At 40.6% G+C, this 16,525-nt stretch overlaps 3 protein-coding genes across 3 annotated transcripts; 2 read left to right on the plus strand and 1 right to left on the minus strand.

The window, feature by feature from the left end:
- Positions 1-570: 570 nt before the first annotated feature.
- On the plus strand, positions 571-6,756 carry LOC115671861 (pyruvate dehydrogenase E1 component subunit alpha-1, mitochondrial). The gene is made up of 8 exons (XM_030593516.2): positions 571-1,388; positions 1,470-1,549; positions 2,513-2,590; positions 4,646-4,741; positions 4,822-4,893; positions 5,102-5,155; positions 5,312-5,377; positions 6,297-6,756. Exons 1-8 carry the CDS (start codon positions 689-691, stop codon positions 6,339-6,341), a joined length of 1,191 nt encoding a protein of 396 aa, XP_030449376.1. The 5' UTR covers positions 571-688; the 3' UTR covers positions 6,342-6,756.
- Positions 6,757-8,379: 1,623 nt separating this feature from the next.
- On the minus strand, positions 8,380-9,198 carry LOC115671862 (germin-like protein subfamily 1 member 1). The gene has a single exon (XM_030593517.2). It carries the CDS (start codon positions 9,144-9,146, stop codon positions 8,472-8,474), a length of 675 nt encoding a protein of 224 aa, XP_030449377.1. The 5' UTR covers positions 9,147-9,198; the 3' UTR covers positions 8,380-8,471.
- A 2,649-nt stretch (positions 9,199-11,847) lies between these two features.
- On the plus strand, positions 11,848-16,250 carry LOC115671882 (protein WVD2-like 7). The gene is made up of 8 exons (XM_030593555.2): positions 11,848-12,117; positions 12,282-12,950; positions 13,084-13,497; positions 13,636-13,700; positions 14,742-14,838; positions 14,925-14,996; positions 15,193-15,303; positions 15,832-16,250. Exons 2-8 carry the CDS (start codon positions 12,282-12,284, stop codon positions 15,859-15,861), a joined length of 1,458 nt encoding a protein of 485 aa, XP_030449415.1. The 5' UTR covers positions 11,848-12,117; the 3' UTR covers positions 15,862-16,250.
- The last annotated feature ends 275 nt before the right edge of the window (positions 16,251-16,525 follow it).

Here is a 16,525-nt window from a genome sequence, read left to right on the forward strand (position 1 = left end):
TAATTTAATGAAAGGTTGGAATCTTGCGAAGCTTGAACATCGCCGCCGACGAGTTTAGGTTGATTGCACGAATATAACATAAGGATAATGACTTAAATGATCTCCGAATTTTTTGTTCAGTATGTAATGTGGTCCATAAACTTTTAATTTTTTCAATGTGATCCATAAACTTTAACCTAACATGTAATATTATCCATGAACTTTTAATTTTTTTTTCAATACGGTCTTTGCATTTTTGATAAATATTTAAACTAGTTCTCAAGCGTTATCATTCCATACGTACAAAAAGTTCAGAAACGGTATTGCACGTTGAATTAATTTTCAGGAATCACATTAAATAAATTAAAATTTCAGAGAACATACTATATACTATATCAAAATTCAGGGTCTATCGGTGTCAATTTTTTCTATAACATAAGCAGTTGGCGCGACACGTGACCAATACCAAACGCCGGGAGTCAGCGTTCAGTGCTTGAAAAAGCCCACAAGGGCAACGATGTCATTTCAACTCCGAAATCGTCCAACGGCAGCGCAATTTCTTGTTTTTTTTTAATTTATTCTCGCGTGCTGCTTCTTCTCCACCTGCCTCTTCACGCCCACCAAACCAGACCTCCCCTCCCCTCCATTCCCGTCGCTCGCGTCCGCATCCCGACGCTCCCTCCCCCCGTTCGGCTCTGCTCAACCGGACATGGCCTTGTCGCGGGCAGCTTCGTCTCCGTCGCACGCCGGCCTCCTCAAGCCCCTCGCCGCCGCCATTTCCTCCCCCTTCCTCCGCCGCCCGATCTCCACGGACGCCACCCCCATCACCGTCGAGACCTCCGTCCCCTTCACCGCCCACCGATGCGAGGCCCCCTCCCGGACCGTCGAGACGACCGCCCAGGAGCTGGTCGGATTCTTCCGCATCATGGCCCTGATGCGCCGCTCGGAGATCGCCGCCGACTCCCTCTACAAGGCCAAGCTGATCCGAGGGTTCTGCCACCTCTACGACGGGCAGGAGGCCGTCGCCATCGGCATGGAGGCCGCCATCACCAAGAAGGACTGCATCATCACCGCGTACCGCGACCACTGCACCTTCCTCGGCCGCGGGGGTAGCCTCCTGGAGGTGTTCTCGGAGCTCATGGGGAGGCAGGCCGGCTGCTCCAAGGGAAAGGGAGGATCGATGCATTTTTACAGGAAGGAAGCTGGATTCTACGGCGGTCATGGAATCGTCGGGGCTCAGGTTCCGTTGGGTGTTGGATTGGCCTTTGCGCAGAAGTATAATAAGGACGAGAGCGTGAGTTTTGCTTTGTATGGCGACGGGGCTGCGAACCAAGGGCAGTTGTTCGAGGCGCTTAACATGGCCGCGCTATGGGATTTGCCAGCTATTTTGGTCTGCGAGAACAATCACTGTAAGATTTTGAGGGTCTTGATTTGTGCGATTGCTTTTGCGTTGGTGGATGGTCAGTCATGCAATCGTATGTATTTTGCAGATGGAATGGGGACGGCCGAGTGGAGAGCTGCGAAGAGTCCTTCATATTACAAACGTGGGGATTATGTACCGGGTTTAAAGGTGATTTCTGAGTTTCATTCGATTCTTTCCAAACGGTTGTTCGCATTCACATCAATAAGCTTTCTGTTTGTTTAATGAATTGCATTTTCGTTACTTTTGTCCTACTTTTTTGTTTTTGCGGCTGGCTGTTCCAATTGTTTCGGAGTTGGTGCAATGTGTAATTGTAGATGGGTTAGTATATGTAATTTTAACTCTCTAAGTTGTTGTGGGTGCACTGCGCTCGTGTGCATATACGTCGAGAGGATTGTTTGGATTCTGATCTTTCTGAGCAGTAGTATGCATATTACAATATTACTAGGTGCTAAGGTGAATTGATTGATGTCAATGAGATGGGATCTCCCTTGTGTTGAGTGGTCCTGTACTGTTAGCAGATAAATGAGGGAGGGGTGGGAATAAATCATATGTAGGCAAGTTCTACGTTACTGGCCTTGCTCTTAAAGTTGTTCCAGTTACAGGAGCGTAGATCCTATGCTGTTCAAAATAGTAGCATATTGATGATATCACCTCAAAGAGTGACTCAGTATGTGCTGGCTTTGAATTCAAAATTGTATCTAATCTTCACGATTTGGGAGGACCTTTAATTGATCTTGCCCTGTAGCTGTTATGGAGGTCCAAATTTTTTATACGAATTGTTTGGCGTGCTGACAGCTGAAGTTCTGAATTGAATGATTTTTGGGAAGTTAGGTAGTGCACAGAATTTACGAGGCTAGGTTATATTTATGAAGAAAACAGCTAGCAGTTTACTATGATTTTTGATGTTGTGGAATAGTGGTGGTTCAAAGGTATACCCTTATCTTCTTAACTGGTCGGTGGAACATGTACTCTACTTTTGTAACAATTCTAGCGCTAAATCATTGTTCATAGACCCAAGTTTTTGTGATACACTTCTTCCCACACTTGAGTATTTTTGCAATGTTCACTCTCTTCAGACTCATTTAGTTCAGTGTTTATCCTTTACTGCAGGTGGACGGCATGGATGCCCTTGCTGTGAAACAGGCATGCAAATTTGCTAAGGAGCATGCTTTGAAGAATGGCCCTATTGTGAGTGATTTATTTTGTTTTTACATGTTTATCTGCTCGTTAATCATCATCAACTGGTGTTTTCACGATCTTGATGCTTGTACTTGCTAGTTGCTACTAGTGTCAGCTTTAGAGATAGCATCTTCTTCCTCTTAGAGCTGTCCACTAGTTATACGAGGAGGCTGTTAGTCATTGAGACGAGGACAGTTTCAATTTGTTTGCAATCGGTGCAATCTATATGTTTCCCTTGATTTGCCCGCCATGCAGGCATGCACCCCTATTTGTTAGACTCATCAAAGTAAAAGTGACACTTCTTTAGTATCTGGTCGACTAACCGGTAGTCTCTTACTACTATTAGTTAGTGCCCTCTCGAGATATTCAAATTGCTACCATAGTTGCCAGGATTTGTTCCACAATAAAAGATAGACTTCTGGATTCTGCAAAGTAAGGAAGTGGAGAATGATGAGGGTATATTATCTCGATGACTTGAGAATAGGTTGGAGGCTTCTAGCACCCATGTTACTGAAAGTGAATCACATGGATAGAGGTTCGATCGAATTTAGAGATGTGAACTGGCATTTGCTTGAGATTCCAACAACATAAACGAGTCACCTGCAACACAGAAATTGAAGGTATGTGTTGGTTCCTAGATGATGTGGATTGTGTTAAGGAGCTATTAAATGGTCATTACCAGCATCAAGCAGTACAGAAATAAAATGTTTGAGGTAATGTTCAATTAAGGATGTGATATCTAGGACATTCTTGGGAGGGAATAGTGGCAGGTGAGTTGTTACTCAGCCCAACTTCATGGGAACGTGTGGGCTTGACAAGTGTTGAGCATGTTTGGACATGGGAGCTGGGTTTTATTGATGCAGCATCCATTTTTTCCCCTTCCGGTGCTGCATAGTCAGGGTGTCATTCTGTGACTAAGTACACAAACAAATTTGCTAACGTAGAGCCAGGAATGGCCAAGGAGGATACATGTTCATTCATTAATATCATTATAGATACGCCGAAGAATAAGAAGTTCCTGGAGTTAAGTGGGTGATTGGCTATTGTCATCGCATCCTCGTTGTCATATTGTCCTGTTCATAGGAATGCAACCCAAAGACTCATGGTTCTTGGCTTGTTCTCTGTCCACTCTTTTCTTACGGGAAGGTTTAGTATGGAATTTCTGGTGTTTGCTTGAGGTTTCTAGTTAGGTGCAAATTGAGATGTAAGTAGTCAGTTACTCCGACTGATAAATACTTGCCTTGGCTGTACTCGAGTTTTCCTCTGACCTCTGTTAGTTCAACTGTTTGGCCCCACACACTTGTTTTGACATGATAGGAATTAGATAATAGGTAGGAGTATGGATCTACTTCGTCTCTCTATCTCAAGGTTGGGCATGCCTTTTGAGAATTCATTGTGAAATCACTCTTGCATGAAATCACGCCATGCTTAAATGATGAAGAGAAATACTGAAGTTTACAGAGTTTCAGGAGATCATCCACACCATGTAGATGTTCTCTGACAGGGGAATGTATCCACAGATCCAGGTTTCTAAATACTCTTTTGTGGATTCATGCGATCAAACTTAGAATTAGAGAACTCTGACAAGCCATTTTCTCATGGCACCTGTATCTTCAATCCAAGAAAGAAAGATGTTATTAGGTGCTGAATTGGTGGCATCGTATGCAAGATCCTCTCAAGCAGCGGATCCTTCCAGCTGTCTGATGCTTAGCAAAGCTTCTCTCGCTATTTCGCATTTTTCTTTTCTGGTCTTGCGACACCAGGAAGCATCAGTGTCCTTTCTTTGCCATCTGCTCTTGCTTTGCGTGAGTGAGAGAATACTTGAGGCTGCAGGGCAACTTATTGTTAGCTTATGTTTAACTTTCTTCTTTGATATTTGTAGTCTGTACCTTCAATCTCATATTTAAAAACATTTTAAGTTTGATATAACCTACTTATTTATAGCCATGCTGAGCTAAGAGAGTTCTTTATCGTGTGTCCACAGTGGATGGATAGTAAGGATTTTTCTGTGTCTACAAACTAGTGCAAATACCAATTCATCATCACATTTGATGCTGTGTTCAGATTCTTGAAATGGACACCTATAGGTATCATGGCCACTCCATGTCAGACCCGGGGAGCACATACCGTACTCGTGACGAAATCAGTGGTGTACGACAGGTGAATACATGGTTATGTTTGATAAGGATTTGTCCCATTTTTTATTTTGGGATTTAATATTTATAATGTTTCCCCTTTAGGAGCGTGATCCAATTGAAAGGATTAGAAAGCTGCTATTATCTCTTGACCTGGCAACAGAAAAGGAGCTGAAGGTAACTTTCTCGATTTGGATTTATGTATACGTAGCACATGGTTAGCACTGAATATTCTGTAAATTGCACGTTTAAATGTCTAAAAAGTTCATCTATGCCGAAGATAGTGAAGAAGCATTTATGGTTCAAAAGAATGGTGCAATGCGGATACTGAAGCCTTTACCTTCCTTTCTCATTCTAATTTGCTGTCCATATTTCCATCTGTTAGGATATCGAGAAGGAAGTAAGAAAAGAGGTTGATGAAGCTATTGCTCAAGCCAAGGTAAGAATTATGTTTAGATTATTCTGATTGTTGGGAGGTAACTATCTTGAGCAAAATCAATAATCTAATTGGTCATTTTGCTTAGCATTTGTTGGAAGTAATTGCCCTCACTTGTTATTGTTGACACCATAACATGTGTTTTTTCCTCTTCTCCAGGAAAGTCCAATGCCTGAACCATCTGAACTGTTCACCAATGTGTACGTGAAAGGTTACGGAGTTGAGGTAATTCTTATTAGATTTGTTTCATGTCATTTATCATTCATTAGGGCCTGCTGTTGGCTTCGCCAGTGAGATGGGGCACAATGCGATATGGTAGTTGGTAGTGCTTCCAAATTCCAACTACAACGAAATGTGTTTTGCTTATTAGAGCAGATACTTGATATGCTGAAACATGCTTGTACAGATATTTTTCAATCAAATATTGTCTGAATATTTTGTGTGATAAGGTTTACACACAATCTGTGGGCCAAGTTATTGGAGATACGTCTCCTTTGGTCCATCATTTTGAAGGGTTAACTTGAAAAATTGCTTTTTGTCTTGAAAAAGAAACAATTCCGTGTTCGCATAGCTATACCGTCAAACTTTATTTGTTAAAAGTGTGTCTTTTTCTATAACAAACTAGCAACATGAATTGAGGATGCGTAATGAAATCAGTTGGGTCAGTGAAGAATGTGATGTTGTTCATAGCTATCTGAGTGCCAGAATGCTCTGGTATTAGTTTTTGCATCAGATGAACACGAGATCTTAGTGTTCTTTGTAGTCCAACTAATATTTTTTTTGGATAAGAATACTATACAAGTGAAGTTGTTGGAACTTTTCTTTTTTAGGATTTGAATTAATTCTTTTGTATGAATGAGGCAAATCAAAGAGTGGAATAGGGTCAATTTCTGCACCTGGATGTATGAAGTTACTTGTATATGCAGAAGAAATCTGCAATCAGGGAATGAGCGAGTGAAGATCGAATTTTAACGTGGTTAACTTGGAGACTTACTGCAAATAAATTTGGTATCAAGATTAATTAATTTGTTTTCACTATGTACCCCTCGTAGAGAAGATAAGTGTGTGTATAAGGTCCAGACATGCTGTAGATGACTATCTTTATATTTCAATCTGTAATCCTGGGTTTCTGGATCTATTGCAGAGCTTTGGAGCAGATAGGAAAGAAGTGAGAGCCGTGCTTCCATGAAATCGGATTTTTTTGGGAAGTATCAAAAAGGTATTTTGACCTCTGCAGATGCCAAAGTCACGAACAAAAGGAAGAATAACAGGTGGGACCAAGATGACTGCCAATTTGTGGCCTCCTTGTTGTCTTTTTTTTTTTTTTTTTCTTTTGGTATGTGCAGCAGAGGTGAACTAAAATTATTTTTTACTTTTCGCTTTTCCTTTTACGCTTTGTCTATTTTTTGTGGTTTTCTCGGTTACTTCTTTTCTTGGGTTCGAAAAGTTCAATGAATGTGCCAAGGATGTTTTGAACACATTGTAGTGACCTTCTAAAAAGGTCCGTTTGATTTAGCAGTTGCCATGCTGTTTGTGCTCTGTAAAAATAAAAGAGCATTAATGGAATTCACTTTTACTCCGAGCACAATAAGAGTTTGGGACCAGCCGTTGAGGGCTATGAATTTATTTCTCACATTCTTTGGGCCGTGGTCCTTTGGTATGGATATTGCTTGCACGGGCCCCTAGTAGGAGACATCTGGTTCCCTTTTTTTTTTTTTTTTTCATTTATTGGTTGGATAGGGGTGCCACTATGAAGTCCAGTGAATTTGTCCCAGCTTATATTGCTTTGAAGTGAGCAGACTCTTGATTTTCCCGTGTAGGACTTGAATATTTCCTTGGCCATCCTTGTTGCAATTCTGGGGATCTCTCATCTTTTAATGTTACCTTCCTCGTGTTAATTTAGTCAGTACCTTTCAATTCACTTAATTTATGTTTGCTAGCTGAAACTGTTGTGATAGTGGCGCGGTCACCTGGAAATCCTGAGCAGTGTTTGCGTAATAATATGCTTCGTTTAATAGATAACTAAGTAAACATATTCTAATTTAATTCTTTCTTTCCACCAAGTACAAGCAGTAGGCGCTCTTCATCCAATAGGCTTCTGGACTTCTGCTCATTTTTCTCTGTCAAATCCATGCTAACAGCTAAAGAAGTTGGAAAGAAAACGGTTGGGCATGTTCTCATACTTTACAAGCGGCACTGAAGAGTCTGCTGCTTATAATTTTGTGGCAGATGATTCATAGTGAGATAAAGGGTAGGTCTACTCTGTAGAGAGTATTCTTTCTAGTGGTTTCTGAGTCTCGCCGTGTCCTTACTGGCTTTCCATGAAAAAACGATAAGTACATGCAAACAATGCACCAAGTAGCCACTGGCGAATCTGTTGATATTTGGTTGAGGGGTAATGCTGTTCACTTCTTGCTCTTGGTCGTGTCTGAAAAGAGATTAGTCGACTTCCACCTAAAAATTAAACAATCAATTTTCTTTTGGGTTAATACCACGAAAAATCCCAAACTGGTACACCTGTGATAAATTTACCCCAAACTACTTTTTTAATCACAAAAAATCCCAAACTAGTACACTTGTGATAATTTCACCCGAACTAATTTTTTGGCCACCAAAAACCCAAACTGGTACACCTGTGACAAATTTACTCTCCGTTAGTTTCCGTTAAATTTTACTGTCAAATTGCTAAGTTTGATGACACGTGGTAGTTGACGGGTGTATCAGTTTGGGGTTTTACCACTCTGTTTGTCACAAGTTTATTAATTTGTAATTTTTCATGATATTAATCCAATTTACCGACACTAACAGAGGGTAAATTTGTTACAGGTGTACTAGTTTAGGATTTTTAGTGGTCAAAAAATTAGTTTGGGGTAAAATTGTCACAAGTATATCAGTGTGGAATTTCTGAAGCTTGACGATGTAATGGGAGGAATTAGGTCTTTGATGGATTCGTTGTTGTCGATTCGCAACATATATCATCATAGCTATAATTGCAATTATCTTGATTTGAGTGTAGAAATACATATTCTTCCTAAGAAAAAAGTAATGGTTGCAAGAATTCGGAAAATTGCAGTGAAAACTTTAATGCATGAAAATGAAATGCATGGAGTTCATCCTGGCTTCTGTTTGGTCGGTCTCATATATTCTTGTTGGTCATGTCGTCATTTGCGATGCTTTTTAAGTAGTGCAAAGCATTTTCACACCACAATCCTGTAAATATTAAGCCATAGCACAACGTAACAAGCTCTCATATTCAAGCTCACCATTAATACAAGTCAACTGATCAAATCCATCCTACACAATTAAACCCTAACAGTTTTCATCCTCCAAGGTTCTTGCGGATTTTGGCTATGTCTTGCCGCGTAATCTGGAACGCTGTTCCTAATACTTCGTCAGGTATCCCTGGTTTTGACATGAACGCAGCAAGTGAAGCAATTTGGACACCTGGGTTTTGACTACTGAGCCCTGAGATGGCCAATGCTGAGTTTGTCGAATCAAAGTTGTAGAGGTAGTGAATCAGACCTTTAGGGAATACAAATGACTCGCCCGGTCGCAGTATTTGCGTAAACAGGCGGTTGGAAGTGTCCACAAAGCCGACACCGATCACCCCCTCGAGGCAAATGGTCACCTCCGAGGCCCTCGGGTGCGAGTGGGGTGGCACCAGCCCGCTGCCCACAATATCGATTCTAGCCATGGTCAAGCCCATCGTATTGAGCCCCGGCAAATTGGCCATGTTTGTGAGCGTGACATTGAACCCAAATCGGTTGGCCTTTGGGTTGCCTGGCTTGGATAGAGCAGAGGTGGTGAAGTGGGAAATGCTAGCTGAATCTGGGTCAATGCAGGGTGCACCATTGACCCAAAAAGAATGCCGGTTTCTCATGTCCGCAATGCAGTAATCTTGAAGCGGATCGGGGTCAGTTTGGGCCTGGCTCAATATAAGAGCTAGGACGACCAGCGTCGGAAGACGGGAAGGTGTAATCCTAATGACGGCCATTGGCCTTGTGTAAATGATGTGGGTTTTCGGTGCCTGGATAGGATTTAAGAGAAGCTGTGACATGTTATATATAGAAGCTGTGGGAGAGTGATGCTTTGATGGAATGAAAATGAATATGTTCTGATGTCATGGGATTGAGTAACTTAAGAGCATGAAAAAGAGGGGAAAAAGGAGCAAAGGCAAGTTTTAAGGGATTGAGTTTCAAGTCACAAAAAGGCCACAAGTTGTGATAGCATGTGCTCTGTGTTCATTGGCCAAGTGGATCAGACCAGCAGAAGCTTCTTTAGCATGCTCTCCCTTCAATGTCTGCAGCCAAAAGAAAGGCAAAGGAGGAAATAAAAGTGTGTTTGACATGTGCGTGGGGGCAAACAAATAACCAGACAAAGCCATACACAGAGTCAAAATAATTGGGTCTTAGTACGTCCCTCGTGGAGTGAAATGGTGGAATCAACTGTGCTCACTCTGAGGGATAATGTTCGGTGCGTATCTTAGGATGCGTTTGTTTTACTGAAAATTAATTATTAATTATTATTTGTTTAGTGATTTAGAAAAAGCGGTTTCCTTCTTGTTAGAAGAGGAAGTCGTTTTCCTCTAATCTAAATTTGTTATTTTCAATTTGTGGTAAATGTTCTTCGTAAATCGATTAGTTTTCTATCTTCCAAACATCGGAAAGTCGAAAAACAATTTCCGTGAAAACGTTTTTCCTTCAAACGGATGGACCCTTTAAGTTAGTATATCAAGAAATTGCCGATCCTTATTAGTGGTCGAGTATAACCCACTTGTCTCGATACCCATATGTAATCTCCCAATTCGTATACTACTAATTGGTCTTTGTATGCCTAGCATTATTTCTGTAGAGAGCGAACGATATTTTCTAATTTCATCTAATAACTTTAAGATAATAGCCAAATTAAAAGCTAATTACTTCAGAACTAGAACATGAGGTACTGCAATAACCAACACAATAAACGAACGGACCCTTAAAGTTAGTATGCTTGGATCTAATCTGTTTGTGCAAATTCCACATGTTACACTACGTACGACTTACGACCATTCCATAAACACTAATCAAACAGACATAAGTGCCCAACTAAAGATCTTGCATAACTCAACCTTTTCTGCGGTTTATGCTGTTGGTTGTAATCCGGCGTTTAATAAGCTTTTTCAGGAGCACACGACCAGGAGCGCAAAAGTCAGAAACACAAGTTGGAAATTTGGACGCGGCCTTTGCTTCAAGATCTCGGTAATAAGTGAAAGAAAGGTCAAATCTTCCATTTGTCCAACGTCAAACACCCAACTTTTCAAAGTGCATCGATTTTGACTCGCTCTAAAAGAAATTAGCAAGAACAATTAACGGGTCTTTACCGCGATCTCGGTTGGATTAGAGCTTATTGCCAAAGTAATGCCACAGCGATAAATGTACCAATAACATCCCATTTGTACCCCACTCTTGCTTACGCTTCGACTTTCATTTCTTTTCCATTTCTGCTGGACTTACACTTCAATTCTCGTAGTTGCATCACGTTGAAGTATGCACAGAGATTCTTTCACACTAGTGAGCTGTCCTTTTTCCTGCGCAGCTCACGCCTTTCCTAACCCTCCATCGACCGCAATCAATCTAAAGCTGTCTTTTGTATTTATGAAACCACTGGCTATCCTGAGAAAATTTCCTTACGAGAGATGGAGGCGAGCTCACGGTATTTCGCCATTTCAGATGCGTTGATGGAACGACCCTTTTGGTTTTTGGGCATTCGTGGTCATGATCATGATAAAAATTTTCAATTTTTTTTGAAGGGGGATAAAGTGTCCACGTCGTATTAGTTGAAGCAATTCAATCTCGCGGCCCACAGGAGTTGAGACGCAAGATCCGTCATTAAATCACTGGCTCATAATTTCAGTGGTGGGCCTCGCTTTTCTCCCTGATCTCAGAAGATGGGCCTCAGCTGATCCCCACGAATATGATGCAGAAGAGTTAAAAGGGGAGCCATAGAAAAAGGGTTGCAAGAAGAGGTCACCCTATATTTGGAATTTTGGTAGAAGTTCGTGTTGCTCAGCTTCATCATTGAACCGAACAGTTCGTAGTAGCAACTAAGGGAAAAATGCTTAATTTCCGATTATGGAAACCGCTCTTTGACTCGACTCGAGAGATTGCGCTCGAGGAAGCGTGGAAGGGGTGGTCCGAATTCCGGCGAAGGCGACTTTCACACAATCGGCACTAGAAACACATGGTCGAGTATTTTATTCATTACCATGAGACAAGGGATTGTTGTTACTCGATTAGATTACTATGGTAATTCAAGAGATTTAGGCATTGGAAATGGGCATCTTTTAAGCAATGATTTCGACGCTCGTTAAATCTACTTAATAATAGATTTCTTGATTTTCATAGCATTAGTCACCCATACCACTGAAAAAGCAGCACATTAAAAATTATAAGTATTTATTATTTGATTTCTCAAATAAATGTCTTCACGAGATTTATTACTAAAACGATGTCACCCTTCCTTGGTGTGAAAAGCAGTAAGCAAAGCATGACAAAAGTTAAAAAAGGTGGTGGTGAAAAATCTCTCCCTTTCTTATCATGGGATTCATCATCTTAGGTGTCCTCCACAAAGTACCACAAGCGGACAAGGGTCTCTTTTTTTTTTTTTGGTCAAAAAAAAATAAAAAAAGCCTGTGGGGGAGAGGAGCGACAGAGAGAGAGACGGGGTGCAAGTCTCTCGGACAAGCAACACTACGCGAACACATGTTCATGTTTTGACCAAAAAAATAAAAAAGAACACATGTTCATGTGCTTCTTCTTCTTCTTCTTCTTCTTGTCCTCACTGTTCTCGATGATCTCTCCTTCTTCTGACTCATGGGAAAAAAAAAAAAATGGCCCATGATTCATCATCGTGTCACCGTGCGTTTAGCTGAATAAAGTTTGTCCCTTGTCTAGTTAACCCCCCTGGCAGTGCAAATCTTGATCAAGGTAACACCCGTTTGTGCTCTGAATTTGTTTAGTAAAAGAACCCAGTTGGTTGAATCTTGGTTTAGTCACTGTTATATGAGCATATCTTTGTTCTGATTAGTTTTGGACTGTTGGTGAACTCTGTCCATCTTGTGGTTCTTTTTCATGGGACGTGATCCGAACAGATGGGTGAGAGTGTAGCTTCAAATGCTGCTCTTGAGGTGTCGGTTTCGTTCGGTAGGTTCGAGAATGATTCGCTCTCCTGGGAAAAATGGTCGTCTTTTTCGCCGAATAAGTACTTGGAAGAGGTCGAGAAGTGTGCAACTCCCGGATCAGTTGCCCAGAAGAAGGCCTACTTTGAAGCCCATTACAAGAAGATTGCTGCTCGAAAAGCAGAGCTGCTGAATCAGGAGAAGCAGATGGAGGATGGCTCTTCCGGATCAGATGACGGAAGATGCGAAGATCCGGGGAGTGAAATTAACGAGGGCGTTTTTGAGATTGATGGGTCGAAGGATGAGAATTTGGGTGCGGTGATCGAGCAAGTCGAGGACTCGGTTGATGAAGTGGGTCAAAGTTCTCTTGAAAAGCAGATTCATGATGTTGTCGTCGCAGTAGAAGACCAAATGGTACCGGTCGAGGGAGTCAAAGAAGAACCAGATTCGAGCCGGAGCGCACACGGCCTAAACTTGGAAAAGCTAGAAGACGATGAATTTGTGAAGGAGGTAGTACAAGAAGTTCAAATTGGATCTTCAGAAGTGAAGGAACTTCATCATAATGTTAAGAATGACATGGTCAAGACTGAAAAGGTTCAACAGGAAAATGTGAAATTGAATCTGATCAGAAAACCTCAAAAGGTGAGGCAATCAAGTGTCTTTCTTTTGCTTTCTTTTTCTTTCTCTACTAAATTTTGGCTGTATATAATCAGGTTTTATATGCTTTCTAAGTTTGACCTGGTCATTAATCTCCTTGTGCTTATGTTTTGTATAGCTTAATCCAACAAATAAGGAGAGAAACATGACGAAAACAAAGAAAACGCCGGATTCGCTGGTTGTCAAGTCATCGTTACGAGCATCTGCCCTGAGGTTATCTAAGCCAACTTCCGCTTCCACTGCAAGATCTACAGCAAAGCCTTCGGCAAAGAAGGAAACAGTCCCGACGTTACCCCGGAAGAAGAACACTCTCAATGTAGAGATCAAGAAAGTTCCTTCTAAATCACTGAACATGTCCGTTAGTTCGGATTTTACAAATTTCAGTCGATCCGATATCTCCATGTCGAGGAAATCTCTAATTATGGAGACAATGGGCGATAAAGACATTGTTAAACGGGCATTCAAGACTTTTCAGGGCAGTCCGGCGCTGTCGAAATCGTTCTGTGGAGAGAGATCTTCCGTGCCAAAGCCAGTGAGTTGTCATATATTCCCATGAAAAGAACTCTTGAGCGGCTCTAGTTTGCATTTCCAGACTTTGGTGTATGTTACTCTGCAAGAAGTCGAACCAGACTTCTAATGTGTAATTCTCTTGGAATTTTTTCATGTGCAGGCCCCTTCACTGGTGACTGAAGCGAGGAATTCTAATTCTGCGACCGAACGGAAATGCAAAGAAGGGTAAAGTTAGAATACAATAATTGGAGATTATGTTGAAGAAGCTTGCTTGCTTATAGAAAATTATGATAGTCCCTTTGAATTTGTAAATAGCAGCTATTTCTTAACCCAGCGTCGTAAGGCCTTAGTGCAATCTCGGATATAGGGCAACTAACAGAAACTGAAACTACTGAAAGGGGGCAATGTGATGTATCTGAGCAACTTGTCTTCCTCTGTGTTGTTAATATAAAACGGACCAGCTAATAATATATAGTCATATGGTGTTTTTCCCTACGTTCAAACTGAAACAATCATTTACCTTATTCAAGTTTACAAGAAGTCTTGTTTGGAAAGTTTAATTGCTCATAGAAAGAGCTGGCAGGCTTACTTTGTTATTGGACTGAAAAGGAAAATAGTCTCAGTTCCTTTACAATAATAATGATGACGAAATTATGGATCCAGTACTGGCTTTTGCAAATAAATTTCCAAAAGTTTATGAGATTTTCTCCTTTTATAGCAAGATTGTTGGTTCATGGGACTTGGTCCCTCGAGCGCCCCATATATGATTAGTGTTTCTTTTTATGTAATGGGTAATATACATGTTTTTCATTTCAGCCTCTTGGATTATGAGAGACTGTCCAGTTTAAATTTTTTTATTCCTATTGTTGTTTTTTCCTCCTAATCTGGTCCAGCATGAATAACTGCGTTCATACTATATCCATTCTTGAGAATTGTCTGTTTCTTCCTGTTATTTGACATTTAGCAACCATATTATGTCAAAATGTGTCTGCATCTGCTTTTGTCATTTCTTTGTTTGTTAATGGTCCCATTGCATGGGTTTGATGCATCAACAACACAATAGTTTGGGAAATTATGAACTTCTCTTGATCCCTATTTACACCATTCCTGATGTTGACATATGTCAAAAACGTGGTCCATATTATGGCTGAAGACTTTATAAGACGCACATTTCTGTTTGCAAGAGTCGATTTGCTCGTCGGTCTAGAGTTTCGGTGTTATCTTTCTATTCTCTCAAAATCTCGCTGTGGAAAACTCGTACAACAGGCAAACCAAAGCTGGAAGTGTGGGTAAAAAGGTTCCTAAGATTCTCCCGTCTTCTTTTGGGTCAAGAAGTGATGAACGGGCAGAGAAGAGGAAAGAGGTATCGTAGGAAATATCATTTATAATTCCCCTCTTGTTATTTTGTCATCGTGTGTAAATTTATCTCTCTTTATGACTACACACCAGTTTAGGAAGAACCTGGAGGAGAAATCTACTATCAAGGAAGTAGAGAAGATACGCCTTCATTCAAAACCAAAGGTACAAATAAACAATTCACATGATTTTGTTGGTCGTGGTATATTTTGAAAGTCTTCGTGATGAAGCCTTTTATGACTCTTGCCTGGATGATTTTGGATGATTTCTTTTCCTTTGATCCACTGCTTCTGTCCATATGGTCGTGCAATAAGTATATGATTCACGGCCTTTTTTCCTGAACCTGAGTGATTCTTTCCAGGAAAAAAAGGAGGAGGAGATGAAAAAATTAAGGCAAAGTCTCAATTTCAAGGCTACGCCCTTGCCGGCTTTTTACCACGGGCAAACTAAATCAAAGAACTATCTTGCTAAGGTAAATTATCTCTATTTATGTAGTTTACACAGAGTGGGCATCGTATTGTATTGTTCTTGAGCTCTGGAACATTGACAACTACTATCATCTAGTAAGACTTAGCGACCAATGTATGACTTGGGTATGGGTGAGGCTGAAAGTTTCATTCTGTCATATTTGGTGCAACCCCTCGTTGCTTTGCCAATTCAGAGTAAGTAAAAATTCAACCCTGATTTTTCTAGGCCCTTGCTACTCAAATTCCAAGAGATCGGGAATCCTTATTTATTAACTAGTTGCCCTAATGTCCCCAATAAGAATATAGTGGTTTTATTTTCTTTTGATTTTGTTAATCTCTCTGAAGAGAGAGAAAGAGAATCTACAATTACACATTACAAAGAACCACCAGTAAGTTTTCGAACATCACATAATTTTGGCATGAATTCAGTTTATGGTGTTTCAAGCTTTGCCGTTTTCAGAAACAGAATTAACACTGCTGAAGAAGATGGTTATGAATTCAATTTCACAAGATGGGCGCTTGTTTGTTTACAGGAAGGTTACAAGAGTGAAACCCGTGGTTGACGAAAGTTGATTTGGGGAGAAGGACAAGCTCTCCATGAACAGATGGTTGTTAAGAGAGACCGAAAGGTGTGTTACTGATACGAAGCACGGACTGGTCAAGCAGACAGGAAATATATCTGAACAAGTTGGACCGATGCCCTGACTCTGTTATCCGACGTTGAGTCGAGGGTGAGTGGCGGATTGTACATAGGAATACCTAGAACAGACAATAATATAAGTCAAAGTCGATAAGTCAGTGTCTATCTTAATAATTTAATGAAGTTAAGGTTTAGCTCTCTTTCTAGTGTCATTAGTGACATTACATGTCTGTAGTTAATCATGAAATCATATGCACTGAGCAAGTGAACTTTGATGTCTATATGATATCAATTATGAAAGATTTCTTCTCATGATCTTGATTCGACATATAAACATCATGGAAATGATGTGAATACCATCTGAGTTCTGTTCAGTAAGAAAACAAGTTCATGTGTATTTCTGTAATCGAGCCGTAAATTAAAAAAGAGTGGGAGACACCATGTTGAAGCTGAGACAAAATGAAAGAATTTTGGTAGATATGATCCAAATTGTTGACAATCACCGAATGGGCCAATGTACATTGATGATTTATGAAAGAATCTGATGTCTATATGGAGGGGAAAAAATCACTTGGTCAATTCATCAA

This window comes from Syzygium oleosum, unplaced genomic scaffold (assembly GCF_021117445.2).
Source record: "Syzygium oleosum isolate NSW1041296 unplaced genomic scaffold, Sole_v2.1 Sole_v2.03, whole genome shotgun sequence".
In the NCBI taxonomy this organism is placed as follows: Eukaryota; Viridiplantae; Streptophyta; class Magnoliopsida; order Myrtales; family Myrtaceae; genus Syzygium; species Syzygium oleosum.

Bases quoted from the DNA above. Each gene is read 5' to 3' on its own strand.
- LOC115671861 (XM_030593516.2), top strand. From the start codon at position 689: ATGGCCTTGTCGCGGGCAGCTTCGTCTCCGTCGCACGCCGGCCTCCTC. The intron at 1,550-2,512 runs GTGATTTCTGAG...CCTTTACTGCAG, and splicing joins ATTATGTACCGGGTTTAAAG to GTGGACGGCATGGATGCCCT. The intron at 4,894-5,101 runs GTAACTTTCTCG...TCCATCTGTTAG, and splicing joins CAACAGAAAAGGAGCTGAAG to GATATCGAGAAGGAAGTAAG.
- LOC115671862 (XM_030593517.2), bottom strand. From the start codon at position 9,146: ATGGCCGTCATTAGGATTACACCTTCCCGTCTTCCGACGCTGGTCGTC.
- LOC115671882 (XM_030593555.2), top strand. From the start codon at position 12,282: ATGGGTGAGAGTGTAGCTTCAAATGCTGCTCTTGAGGTGTCGGTTTCG. The intron at 13,701-14,741 runs GTAAAGTTAGAA...CTCGTACAACAG, and splicing joins GAACGGAAATGCAAAGAAGG to GCAAACCAAAGCTGGAAGTG. The intron at 14,839-14,924 runs GTATCGTAGGAA...ACTACACACCAG, and splicing joins GGGCAGAGAAGAGGAAAGAG to TTTAGGAAGAACCTGGAGGA.